Genomic DNA, 13715 nt, shown 5'->3' on the forward strand with positions numbered 1-13715 from the left:
ACTAGTAAGTAGCATTTTAATTTCTATCTTATCCTACACTGCAATCGCTGCACACACTACATGACCATAACTATCGAGGCACGTGCGCCCCATGATTGTCATGTGACCGACCGCTGCCACCCGTCATGTTATGACAGCGAGGCGGCTGTCATTGCGGATCTATTCAAATAACGGCCTCCTTACACAACATAACCCCTTCCGTCCCCCGGGGCAAGCACTCTCCCCTCCTGCATGGCAAGCAGCCCGCACTGGATGAAATGCGCCTTCCAGACGTCTTTCCCCAGGCCTGTTGCGATGATTTTTGCCGCCCTGGTTAAAATGTCATTTCGCCGCACCTTCCAGCAGTGATGGGACCTCCTCGGATGCTTTTAAGAGTCACATGATACCGCCTCATTTAAAAGCGCCTAAGCAGCGCACTACATCCAAGCTACTCTAGGCTGCTGCCTTAGAGTGCCACACAAGATGCCCAGGAAGGTGCCAGATAATAATTACAACAAAAGGCTGTGTTGCTAGTGAGGAGGAGCACTCAAACGGTAAACTGCAGTGGTGTTACTATTATTATTCACATATAGTTACTAAGTATTATACCTAATATTATAATGTTACCGTCATTATTTTTTAAACTAATTTACACAAATAACTATTTTTGTTACTTTTATTAATACGAAGAATCATGATAATATGATAATAGCTAATAGTAGTGGTGGGGGCAATACTGCATTGAAAAGTTACCCTGTGTCAGAGAAAACAAAAGTAAACTTCCGTAGAAGTTATCATTGCCAGGGTGTGTACTTATTTGTTATCATTTGTATGTTTGCTTGTTCTTTGTACTGCTACTTGTAGCTTTCGTTACCTATAAGAATTTTCACTCATTCCTTGACAAACGTTAAGAAAAAAACCCAGGTTTAGTCGAGATGTACCAACTTCGCATATCTGACAGGTGGAAATGATGTTTGCAGTCTGAAAAAGAAGCTTGTACCGTCTACCTGTTGCAAGCCCATCAAATACATTTGTTTGCCAAAGAAGTTTATATACTCTGATGATAGATGTAGGCCGTGGTGTATTGCACACAGTTTAGCTTCAGGACAGAAAACATTGAGCAAATCAATTTTGTACACTTTCATGTTTGCATGTTACAGTGGAGAAAAGCGATTTTTATTTTGCATACAATCGGATGGAGCAAAATCACAATTTTTACCGCTTTTCTAAAGGTTATGTATATTTAGAAAGTTTAAGGCAAAAGTTAGGCTCTCCATTGATCAGGTCTCTCATTGCAGACGTTTAAGCATTAAACCCACCCCTTATTACATTTAGACTTTACTTTCCTGCGCGGACATAGTCCAGAGGACTTCCTGCAAAGGAAAGCAGTAGCCGCCCCGTGATGCGTTTCATCTGTGAGCCGGTTCCTTGCCGGTATCACCTGTAGGCACACGCACCCCGCCCCCAGGCACACGCACCCCCCCCTCCTACAACTAAGCCCCACCCGCCCCACTCACCGGGCTACAGGCTCCTTCACTGTGTGTGCGTGTGCGTGGCTCTGTCTGTGTGTGCGTGTCTCTGTCTTTGCGTGCGTGGCTCTGTCTGTGCGTGCGTGGCTCTGTCTGTGCGTGCGTGGCTCTGTCTGTGCGTGCGTGGCTCTGTCTGTGCGTGCGTGGCTCTGTCTGTGCGTGCGTGGCTCTGTCTGTGCGTGCGTGGCTCTGTCTGTGCGTGCGTGGCTCTGTCTGTGCGTGCGTGGCTCTGTCTGTGCGTGCGTGGCTCTGTCTGTGCGTGTGTGGCTCTGTCTGTGTGTTTGTAGGGCTCTGTGTGTGTGTGTGTGTGTGTGTGTGTGTGTGTGTGTGTGTGTGTGTGTGTGTGTGTGTGTGTGGTTCTGTATCTGTGTGTGTGGCTCTGTGTGTGTGTGTGGCTCTGTGTGTGTGTGTGGCTCTGTGTGTGTGTGTGTGTGGCTCTGTGTGTGTGTGTGTGTGGCTCTGTGTGTGTGTGTGGCTATGTCTGTGTGTGTGGCTCTGTGTGGATAGCTTTTTTTGTTAGTGGCTCTATGTGTGGGTGGCTCTGTGTGGGTGGCTCTGTGTGGGTGGCTCTGTGTGGGTGGCTCTGTGTGGGTGGCTCTGTGTGGGTGGCTCTGTATGTGTGTGTGTGTGTGGGTGGCTCTGTGTGGGTGGCTCTGTATGTGTGTGTGTGTGGGTGGCTTTGTGTGGGTGGCTCTGTGTGGGTGGCTCTGTGTGGGTGTAAATGCAATAGGTCATGCATTTGGGAGTGATTAAGCTATTGGCATTGTAAATGACAATGCCATTTATTTAACGATTAAGCTATTGGCAATGTAAATGACAAAGCCATTTTTTTTTTTAAATCATGAGCAATGCCAATAGCTCTACCTTTAATAATGCCAAGACCATTGCATTGTAAATGCTTATTGGCTGTGCTTCCATAGTTATTCAGTCCGGTGAAAGGGGTTGTACGGTTACATCAGCTGTTTTTTTGTTTTCGGGCACCTCGCTGTTTCTTTGCAGTGTCTGTACCTAACAAAGGTTGCAAGCTGAAGGGTGTCTTTGGCTGGTGTCTGTGCACGTTGGAGGTGGGGCAGTCTTTGCCCCGATCGTGGCCTGGTTCTGGTCTCGGGAAGAACTGCAGGCATGGGCTCGTACTAGGAGGTCTTTGTATCCGCACAGCGCTCTTGCTTTCACTGTCTTGTCTCCCCTACATCTTACTGTCTGCTCCCCCCCCCCCCTCCCTTCCAATCAGTCACAGGGCTCCAGGTTACGCCTACCTCCCAGTGAAGAGAGGTGGTCGGAGATAGAGAGCTGTGCTGGTAGTTTATGAAGACCTCTTCATAAAGCGCAATACAGGAATGCAGAGCAAATTGTCTGCCACTGGCTGTCTGTAAACAGTAAGAGTGATGTATGCAGCTCACCCATGAAGTAACCGGTCTGCACTCCGTTACCAATGCAAATGTTGTGCTTTTTGGCAAATTAGAAAGTTAAGTGTTTCTCTTTCGTAGGGCAATGTAAGTGCCCTAAGACTGATTCTGTGAAGGGCTTTGTTTGTGTAAACGTTGCTTTGGGGAGGAGGGGGTATAGAAAGGCCGCGATGCAAGTAGGAAAGGACGAAAATATTACAGCGAAAACAGCAAGGTTAGGAAAGTATGCTCCAGTAAACAAAGTATTTGCGCAAACAGGGCTCAGGATTTTGTCAGATGATATTATTAAAGTTCAATGCAGCAGCGGGTGGGTGTCCGTGCCGCCAGCTCTTCATTGTTACATCTCAGCCGAGATCACGATGCAGCAATAGCACCTCCCAAAAGCAATATCAAAAGCAAATTTGAAAGTGCCATAAGCAGAGGAAAAACATAAAACAAGTAGAGGCTAAACACACACCCCAATTGATGGGCAGGGCGTATTATCAGAGAGAAACGCCCAAGGGATGCAGGCAGGGAAGCAGCTACAGCCTTTATCATCTTAAACATAGCTTCAATTGCTCAGGCACAGACTCCTACTATGTGGTCAGCCATCTTATGCCAACCACATATTAAAATGCCTCATTTTACACAGTCACAAGTCAACAGATATAACATACAGAGCTACATAGAAGAACAAGGTCAGACACAAATGTCTCTCTCGACAAAGGCCGCAAGCAGCCTGCCAGGGGTCAGTTGCATCTGCAGTCTACGAGTCTCAGCTGTGAACATGAGTGCATAGAAGCGAACTTTGTGCATCTCTGATGATGAACTCGTATGTCTACGAAGGTGAATATACGAGAGAAAACAGTAGGTGCGTGGGTACAAACATGTGTGCATGTGATAATTATATACAACAGGGATGAATTTGTGCACTTGTATTAATTACTTATTGTGTCTGTGAGGATGCACGTGTCTATCTATGGATGCACATACCTGCGTGGTTTAGTCGAGATGTACCAACTTCGCATATCTGACAGGTGGAAATGATGTTTGCAGTCTGAAAAAGAAGCTTGTACCGTCTACCTGTTGCAAGCCCATCAAATACATTTGTTTGCCAAAGAAGTTTATATACTCTGATGATAGATGTAGGCCGTGGTGTATTGCACACAGTTTAGCTTCAGGACAGAAAACATTGAGCAAATCAATTTTGTACACTTTCATGTTTGCATGTTACAGTGGAGAAAAGCGATTTTTATTTTGCATACAATCGGATGGAGCAAAATCACAATTTTTACCGCTTTTCTAAAGGTTATGTATATTTAGAAAGTTTAAGGCAAAAGTTAGGCTCTCCATTGATCAGGTCTCTCATTGCAGACGTTTAAGCATTAAACCCACCCCTTATTACATTTAGACTTTACTTTCCTGCGCGGACATAGTCCAGAGGACTTCCTGCAAAGGAAAGCAGTAGCCGCCCCGTGATGCGTTTCATCTGTGAGCCGGTTCCTTGCCGGTATCACCTGTAGGCACACGCACCCCGCCCCCAGGCACACGCACCCCCCCCTCCTACAACTAAGCCCCACCCGCCCCACTCACCGGGCTACAGGCTCCTTCACTGTGTGTGCGTGTGCGTGGCTCTGTCTGTGTGTGCGTGTCTCTGTCTTTGCGTGCGTGGCTCTGTCTGTGCGTGCGTGGCTCTGTCTGTGCGTGCGTGGCTCTGTCTGTGCGTGCGTGGCTCTGTCTGTGCGTGCGTGGCTCTGTCTGTGCGTGCGTGGCTCTGTCTGTGCGTGCGTGGCTCTGTCTGTGCGTGCGTGGCTCTGTCTGTGCGTGCGTGGCTCTGTCTGTGCGTGTGTGGCTCTGTCTGTGTGTTTGTAGGGCTCTGTGTGTGTGTGTGTGTGTGTGTGTGTGTGTGTGTGTGTGTGTGTGTGTGTGTGTGTGGTTCTGTATCTGTGTGTGTGGCTCTGTGTGTGTGTGTGGCTCTGTGTGTGTGTGTGGCTCTGTGTGTGTGTGTGTGTGGCTCTGTGTGTGTGTGTGGCTATGTCTGTGTGTGTGGCTCTGTGTGGATAGCTTTTTTTGTTAGTGGCTCTATGTGTGGGTGGCTCTGTGTGGGTGGCTCTGTGTGGGTGGCTCTGTGTGGGTGGCTCTGTGTGGGTGGCTCTGTATGTGTGTGTGTGTGTGGGTGGCTCTGTGTGGGTGGCTCTGTATGTGTGTGTGTGTGGGTGGCTTTGTGTGGGTGGCTCTGTGTGGGTGGCTCTGTGTGGGTGTAAATGCAATAGGTCATGCATTTGGGAGTGATTAAGCTATTGGCATTGTAAATGACAATGCCATTTATTTAACGATTAAGCTATTGGCAATGTAAATGACAAAGCCATTTTTTTTTTTAAATCATGAGCAATGCCAATAGCTCTACCTTTAATAATGCCAAGACCATTGCATTGTAAATGCTTATTGGCTGTGCTTCCATAGTTATTCAGTCCGGTGAAAGGGGTTGTACGGTTACATCAGCTGTTTTTTTGTTTTCGGGCACCTCGCTGTTTCTTTGCAGTGTCTGTACCTAACAAAGGTTGCAAGCTGAAGGGTGTCTTTGGCTGGTGTCTGTGCACGTTGGAGGTGGGGCAGTCTTTGCCCCGATCGTGGCCTGGTTCTGGTCTCGGGAAGAACTGCAGGCATGGGCTCGTACTAGGAGGTCTTTGTATCCGCACAGCGCTCTTGCTTTCACTGTCTTGTCTCCCCTACATCTTACTGTCTGCTCCCCCCCCCCCCTCCCTTCCAATCAGTCACAGGGCTCCAGGTTACGCCTACCTCCCAGTGAAGAGAGGTGGTCGGAGATAGAGAGCTGTGCTGGTAGTTTATGAAGACCTCTTCATAAAGCGCAATACAGGAATGCAGAGCAAATTGTCTGCCACTGGCTGTCTGTAAACAGTAAGAGTGATGTATGCAGCTCACCCATGAAGTAACCGGTCTGCACTCCGTTACCAATGCAAATGTTGTGCTTTTTGGCAAATTAGAAAGTTAAGTGTTTCTCTTTCGTAGGGCAATGTAAGTGCCCTAAGACTGATTCTGTGAAGGGCTTTGTTTGTGTAAACGTTGCTTTGGGGAGGAGGGGGTATAGAAAGGCCGCGATGCAAGTAGGAAAGGACGAAAATATTACAGCGAAAACAGCAAGGTTAGGAAAGTATGCTCCAGTAAACAAAGTATTTGCGCAAACAGGGCTCAGGATTTTGTCAGATGATATTATTAAAGTTCAATGCAGCAGCGGGTGGGTGTCCGTGCCGCCAGCTCTTCATTGTTACATCTCAGCCGAGATCACGATGCAGCAATAGCACCTCCCAAAAGCAATATCAAAAGCAAATTTGAAAGTGCCATAAGCAGAGGAAAAACATAAAACAAGTAGAGGCTAAACACACACCCCAATTGATGGGCAGGGCGTATTATCAGAGAGAAACGCCCAAGGGATGCAGGCAGGGAAGCAGCTACAGCCTTTATCATCTTAAACATAGCTTCAATTGCTCAGGCACAGACTCCTACTATGTGGTCAGCCATCTTATGCCAACCACATATTAAAATGCCTCATTTTACACAGTCACAAGTCAACAGATATAACATACAGAGCTACATAGAAGAACAAGGTCAGACACAAATGTCTCTCTCGACAAAGGCCGCAAGCAGCCTGCCAGGGGTCAGTTGCATCTGCAGTCTACGAGTCTCAGCTGTGAACATGAGTGCATAGAAGCGAACTTTGTGCATCTCTGATGATGAACTCGTATGTCTACGAAGGTGAATATACGAGAGAAAACAGTAGGTGCGTGGGTACAAACATGTGTGCATGTGATAATTATATACAACAGGGATGAATTTGTGCACTTGTATTAATTACTTATTGTGTCTGTGAGGATGCACGTGTCTATCTATGGATGCACATACCTGCCTGTGAGGATGGCTTGTGTGTCTGTGTGGATTAACTAATTTGCCTGTGATGAAGAATCTACAGCATCTGTGTTGTGTAAGTAAAGATGTACGTACTTGTTCGCAAAGATGAACTCACCCATCTACGAGACGAACGTGTGTGTGTGTGTCAGTGACATTTTCTGTTGGTGAGAACAACCAGTGTGTGACTGAGTGGACTTGTGTGATCGCTAGAATGTTTTTTTTTCATTACTGGCAGGCGCGTTTTCTGTCTGTGGGAACAAATCTCTGTGTCTGAATGAAAATAGGTCGTTGAAGTGCACCATGTGCCCTCCTCCTCCCTGATTTGACTGTTCCCTGCCCTGCAGTGAGTGCCACGCTTTCTTCCTTCTCCCCCGCACCTTTCTTCTGCCTCATACTATTCTACTACTTCATTAACCCTCATGCTATTCTGCTACTCACTTCCCAAATCTTAAACACTGCTCTTCTCCAAATGCTATGCTTTACCCTACTACACAGGTAACAAATACAATTCTAACAACATAAAACCACAACATATCACATACATACACTCACTAATCCATACCTATAATAAAATACCAATAGCAAACCAAATGGCCTTAACTTAAACAAAGGCGAGACCTATTGCATTTCCAAAGCTTGTTCTTTCAGTTTCCCATTGCATTTAATAAGTGGCTTATTTTTTATTTTTACTTTAATATGTGACACCACCAAACAAAAAAGAATCCAGACATCAGATGAAATAGCCATCTGCAGTTTTTAATGTATCTTAGTGGTGAATGTCACAGCATTTAGTCATGGCGATGTGAAGCCAGACAACACGTGAAGCTTAACCGGTTTTCATCCAATTAAAGAATCAAGGTGGGATATACTTGTAACAGTTTGTGTTTGCTACAATTTTGATTCCTCTATCGGATTTTCTTCATTTTTGTGTCAGCTTACTCATTTACAATTATCTGTATGCTAGAAGTGTTAAGTTATTCTAGCTTAACCATATCATTCTGGGGGTGTTGCATATTTATGAGGAGTGCCTTAACTGCTTGAGCCAGAAACTAAGGACGTATTTCGGTTGGCTCCCCAAGTTCAGTTTATTATGTAGAGGCAAAACTATTAGGCTTTACAGAAGTTTTGTCACAGTTGATATCAAAACTGTGCTTCTCCTTCGTTACCATATAACATGGGATCGCCAACACTCCTGATTTTCCACATTGTTTTAATTTCTCCATTAGCCTAAGGTCTATACCAGTTCATGGCAGCCTTAATCATAGTTCCATTACTAAATACATGAATGCACACATGGTCTTTTTAGCAATTCCTTCATCAAGACTACACCTCTATTCACCATTCCTTAAGGTATTTTCTTCCAGATTTAGTTGAAATCACCTGGAACATGATGTGATGGGAAGGTTGTGAATGTGTTTAATAATCAGAACATTTTTAAAAGGATTTTGAGATGGTCTTAAATTAGGAGTAAACAAGGTGTCTCTTGAGTCTTGCATTGCAGGTAAGTAAATAGCTTTTTTGGCCTAGGACGGTCCTGTAATTCTGTGGTGGTAGCTGTAAAATCAAGGTAATCTGTAAGTGTGTTTTGGAAGAACATTTGCTGTCATTAAACGCAAATGCCCTCTCAAGATACATTGTTTTATATTTAGTACTCGTGTAGTATTTTTCCACAAAGGTGTATTAACAAGTTTAAGTACATTGTGAAAGTTCTAATTTTGTCTGGTTTAGTAGTATTCTTGTTAAAATGTATAAAAATCACTTTGTGTTATACTTTTAGGAAATTCAACAAGAAACAGATATACCAGAAAGAGAGCTAGTGCGGGCACTGCAGTCTTTGGCATGTGGCAAACCTACGCAACGAGTTCTTACAAAGGAGCCAAAGTCAAAAGAGATAGAAAATGGTCATGTATTTACAGTAAATGACCAGTTCACCTCCAAACTGCATAGGGTTAAGATACAAACAGGTTTGTACCAATTTAAATAACTTCTAGTCATTGAATGCAAATGTTTCACTTACCCAAAAGACCATTTTTAGAACAGCTAGTTTTCAGCATGTGCTGCTGTAGATCACATGCTGTGCAAAAGTTCTACCATTTAGCATTGGGTGTGGATGTTGCAAATTGTCTTTTTCGCCTCCAAAGAAAAGATTTCTGTTTCAAGGTGACTCTTGATACTTCCCCCCGCGAAACCCACATCTCAAATAGACCCAGACTCCACCTTAGATTATTTTCTTCTTCCATTGTGGTTGAACATCTCTTAAAGTCCTATACTGTACCATTGCATTATAAAAGATGAAGACGTTGATGTCAGGACATCAGAACAGTAAGCTATAGAATCAGACTACCTTGTGCATATGTCCGACCCTTTGCATCTAAACTGTACAGAGAATCTCAGAATAAGCTCAAATGAATGACTTGGGTGAGGGGAGGTTATGGAGAAAACTTCTTTTAGCTCTTCCTCAACTGAGGTAACAAGTTCCCTTGGTCTGACCAGCATGAGGTCTATAACGTCTAACTCTGAAGGGACCACAACAAGTCTGCCTATTCAGCCTGTGCATCAAAACTATTTCGCACCTACGAGGCAGATGATGGGCACTTTACATGATGTAGCTCTGAGACGTTCCTGAGTGACAGTCTAGACCGTGCATCAGACATTGAAGGAATGTACGCAGACTGCAAGGAGGGCGAACCCTGCATTTGACCCTTGGGGTGTATGTGTCTTCTAATGACTCTAGCTTCGGAGAGCAGTCTTCTCTAGGGCCCTCTGAAACACTCACCTTAGGCTTCAGACAACACTTAGGATTCCACCTGCAACTCACACAGAACTACTTCTGAAGCAGTTCTGCTCACATTTTCAGATAACCAGTAACTGCCTTTTTCTTATGGGTATTTCTAACCACCTGTTTCTTCCTCATTACTAAAATCTCCTCCAGGCACCAGATTAGATCAGGAAAGTTGAAAGTGCTCTCCTTCCTTGATGTCGAACCACATCTACAACTCTACTCCAAGACCAACCTCAGACATGACGTAGCAGAGCCATATATGGTGCCAGCCGAGTGCACTGATGCCCCTTTCTTTTTTTCCATTCCCTAATATGCAGACCAGTAATTTCTCTCTTCTGAACTTTTTCTTTAAAATGTTGTTTATTGTATTTTGCTGTGCAGTGTTGCATTCTTAAAACAAACTGATGTTGATCATGGGCCTAGACTGCATCTCCCACTAGTCCTTGGGGCCCAAGCACGAACTCCAGTCATATGCGAAATGCCGCACGACTTATGCCAAAACTATCAGGGATCAAGATGTGAAGGTCTTCATGGTGTGGCCCATACTGAAAAGCTAGCCCCCCACTGATCCAGGTCTCTATTTCATTCGCTATCTACAGGTAAGTGTTAGAAGCAGGTGGCCTCCAAATGTGAGTCGTCCCACTCGTTACCGAAAGAAGGATTCTTCCACTTCTCAACATTGATCTCACAGGAGGGGGAGATCTTCCATTTGGTGGCATTTTTCCCCGACCCCGGCCTCAACAACTGCTTATTCAGAGCCTCTCTTAGTGAACATAATTCTGTGCCTGAACCTGTTGACACACCAGCACCGTGCCTGGAGTCCAGTTTCGCCTTTCTGTAGTTTCTGGTGCCTCCCCTTAATCCTACTCTGGTCTCAGGCTTCAGCCAGGCTGTGCTGGCCATCTGTTATTCCATTACAGCTTCTTCTGGCCCCAAGAAAATTTAGGGACTTCTACCCAGCTTCTTCTGGCATCTCATACCACGGCACAGGTCGACACTGTTTTGCCTCATGTTGACATCATCCTGGCATCTGAGGCTCCTCCTCTGAAACCAGAGGCCATATTAGTTGCACCACTAACATATCTGTCATATGAGCAGACTTTGGATCAGATTCAAAATGTATTGAACTTTCCAAAGCTGAAGGCCATTTTGATTGTATCAAGGTCTAAAGTGCTACAGGGAATTGAAGAAGAATCCCAAATCATGCCCTTGCTTCTTGAGGATGTTGGTTGCTTGATGATATATTGGTTTCTGACCACGTTCAGATTCCTAACATAGTCTTAATTTGATGAAGATGATGCCCGCTGCAAATCAGGCAATGTTCTCCTCATTGAACACAGACATTCTTCTCACTGAAATCCTGCAATTTGCATACTCAATCCTGGTGCATTTGCTTGTGTTCAACACAGCTTTGATGGACCTCATCTTGGTCCCATGGTGCTAACCAGCTTCTACTCCTAAGATGAATCTCTAAGTTTCCCGTAATTATTGTCCTGCCCCAGGTGATCTGAAGGTTTTAACTGCTCACCCTTCCTTTAAGAATCTTGTTGTACAAGCTTCAACTTCTTCTAAACAAAATCTTTCCCTTCCATCAGTTGACGTGATTAAAGGAATGGGAAACAAGCATCTTCTCTACAGGCAGACAGGCTCTTTGGCTCACTAAGCGGATATGCCATGTGGCCAATTGCTCCCATGTCTTGTAGGAGATGGTGCAAATGGTGATTCCAAATCTTCCTGCCGACTTCTTTGAGCATTATACTGAAATGGAATGGTGTCCATCTACTGCAGGACACATTTTGCTACACAAATACTGCAGTCTTGCTGGAAGTGCCTGCGTTTTGGGGCAAGCTCAACACTCAATTTGCAGTCCTACCATTCGGGCTGACATTTGCTTCTTATAAGTTCACAAAGGTCATGATAGTGGGTGGGCCACATCTTGCCAGACACACCCTCTCTCCAGAACACCAATGCCTCCTTCAGGAGGAGGCACATGCGCGTATCAAAGTGGCGAAAGAGACTGTGCCGCCACTTCAGTATTGCAAAGGGGGGTACTGCCTGTACTTCCTTATCCCCAAGAAGGACAGGGCACTAATGACTCAGTCACGCTACAAGACGTCATACCCCTGCTCCAGCAAGGCTCATTCATGACCGCTATTAACACCTATATCTGCATCCTAATCCACCCTCTTCAAAGCTGCTACCAGTGAATTGTGCTAAGTAATTAGCATTTTCAGTTTAAAGAGCTGCCCTTTGTGATCACTAGGGCCCCCATGTTGTTCACATAATGCCTTTCTGTTATAGCCCCTCCCCTCAAGAGTGGCAGCATCCACATGTTCCCTTATGTGGACAACTGGCTGATCAAGAGTGCAAACATATATCAGTGCCTTGCACACAATCAGACCACCATACATCTCTTGCACAATCTAGGGTTCACCATCAATACAATGACGTCCCTCCTACAAAATAGAGACCATGCTTCTTTATTCAGAGTCCCAGTCATCAAAGCCTTCATGGAAGAACTTCAACGAGTTATCCAACCCAGGGTGTGCACCGACCAATTTGAAACCTCAATGAGATCCTAATCGACTTATGGGTCCTCCTTTACAATCCCTTCACAAATTCACTCTACAGTTTCTCTTGGAAAGTTTCCTTACTAGTTGCCATAGCATCTCTCAGGTGAGTAAGTGAGCTTCAAGCTCTTATCTTAGAGGAACCTTTCTTACAGGTACACAATGATAGTCGTCCTCGGGACTAACCCAAAGTTTCTGCCTAAGGTGGTATCCCCCTTCCACCTTAATCGGGGAGTTGAGCTCCCAGTGTTCTTCCTCCCTCCAAGACTTGGTGGCAGAGAAGCTCTCCCCCCGCCCCCTACACACGCACCAGATGGCAAAAGAGCCCTCATGTTTTACATTGATAGAACAAAGTTGTTTTGCAATGCAGACCAACTCTTACTCCCCTAGACTAAACTACACAGACGACTGGGCTTTCTCCAAAGCAGGCATAGCTAGATAGCTGGTCAAGTGCATTCCAGCTTGCTACGCCAAAGCCAAAAGGCAACTTCCTGTCCCACCCAGGCCCCAATCTACCCGCAAAAAGGGGGCTTCCAAGGTCCTCCTTTGTAACATTCCCATAACTGATATATGTAAAGCAGCTACTTGTTCCATTTCACACACATTTACCAAACACTACTGTATGGATGTCTTAGCACAGCAACAAGCAAGCGTTGTCCAGACTGTCATCTGTACCCTTTTTCAGGCCTGTGCAACATCCTCTGGATTTACACCGCTTATAGGAGAACTGCTTTACAGTCTATGCCGAGCATGTGTATAGAGCGAAATGGGTTACTTACCATGCAAGTATCTGGCATGTAGTGCTGTAGATTCACATGCCTACACTATTCCCCCAAAGTTTCGGGTTGTTGCAGATGTATTTTCTTTCTCTTTTGCATAGTTATCTTTTTTTTTCCTAAGCTCAATTTTCATCCTCTCAAGCCGTGTAGAAAACAATCTTACAATGGAGCCGATGCCCATTCTCATTACTAATCCTAGGAGGGGTCACTATACCTTGTGACCCTAAGACTTCTTCAAAGAAAACACATTGTGCAAGTCCAAGCCCAGCACCAGATAGCAGGAGTACACAGAGCATGTGAATCTACAGCACTACATACCACAAACAGATGTTACAGGGCAAGTAACCTATTCCTCCTGGTGTAAGTACCATCTACCTGCATATTCCTCGCCTAACCCCTCCCATGTCCCTATTGTAAGGTATGGTCTTCCTTTTTTTAAATGTATTTTTTTATAAAGATACCAAGTTAGTTCTTACATTATGAATCATTTATTAAACTTGTCAGTCACGGTCCACCTCCGAGAGATTGGAAAAATACATGGGAAACCGACATCATTGCCCTTGGGTGAGTGTGTCTCCTTATGTCCAGAATTGATTCCGGAGGCAAGTCAAAACCGTGGTGCAGCATGCCAGCATGGGAGAGCTATTTCAGTATTTCAAGATCCAGTCTGGTTCCTCAGAGATTCAGGAGGTGATGAATCTGAGCTTAGAATATCCGCCAGAAAGATCATTACTGAAGATAAGTAACGTATTCTTCAGTGAAAT

The 13715-nt window shown here is 45.0% G+C and overlaps 1 protein-coding gene across 1 annotated transcript in view; it reads left to right on the forward strand.

The window, feature by feature from the left end:
* CUL3 (cullin 3) overlaps nucleotides 1–13715 on the forward strand; it is a 778285-nt gene that overhangs the window by 604276 nt on the left and 160294 nt on the right. Inside the window, exon 14 of the mRNA XM_086943903.1 lies at nucleotides 8598–8784. Coding sequence (XP_086800029.1) covers nucleotides 8598–8784 — 187 coding nt within the window. The remainder of the gene's footprint in view (nucleotides 1–8597; nucleotides 8785–13715) is intronic.

Source organism: Lissotriton vulgaris, chromosome 11 (genome assembly GCF_964263255.1).
Source record: "Lissotriton vulgaris chromosome 11, aLisVul1.2, whole genome shotgun sequence".
Classification (NCBI taxonomy): domain Eukaryota; kingdom Metazoa; phylum Chordata; class Amphibia; order Caudata; family Salamandridae; genus Lissotriton; species Lissotriton vulgaris.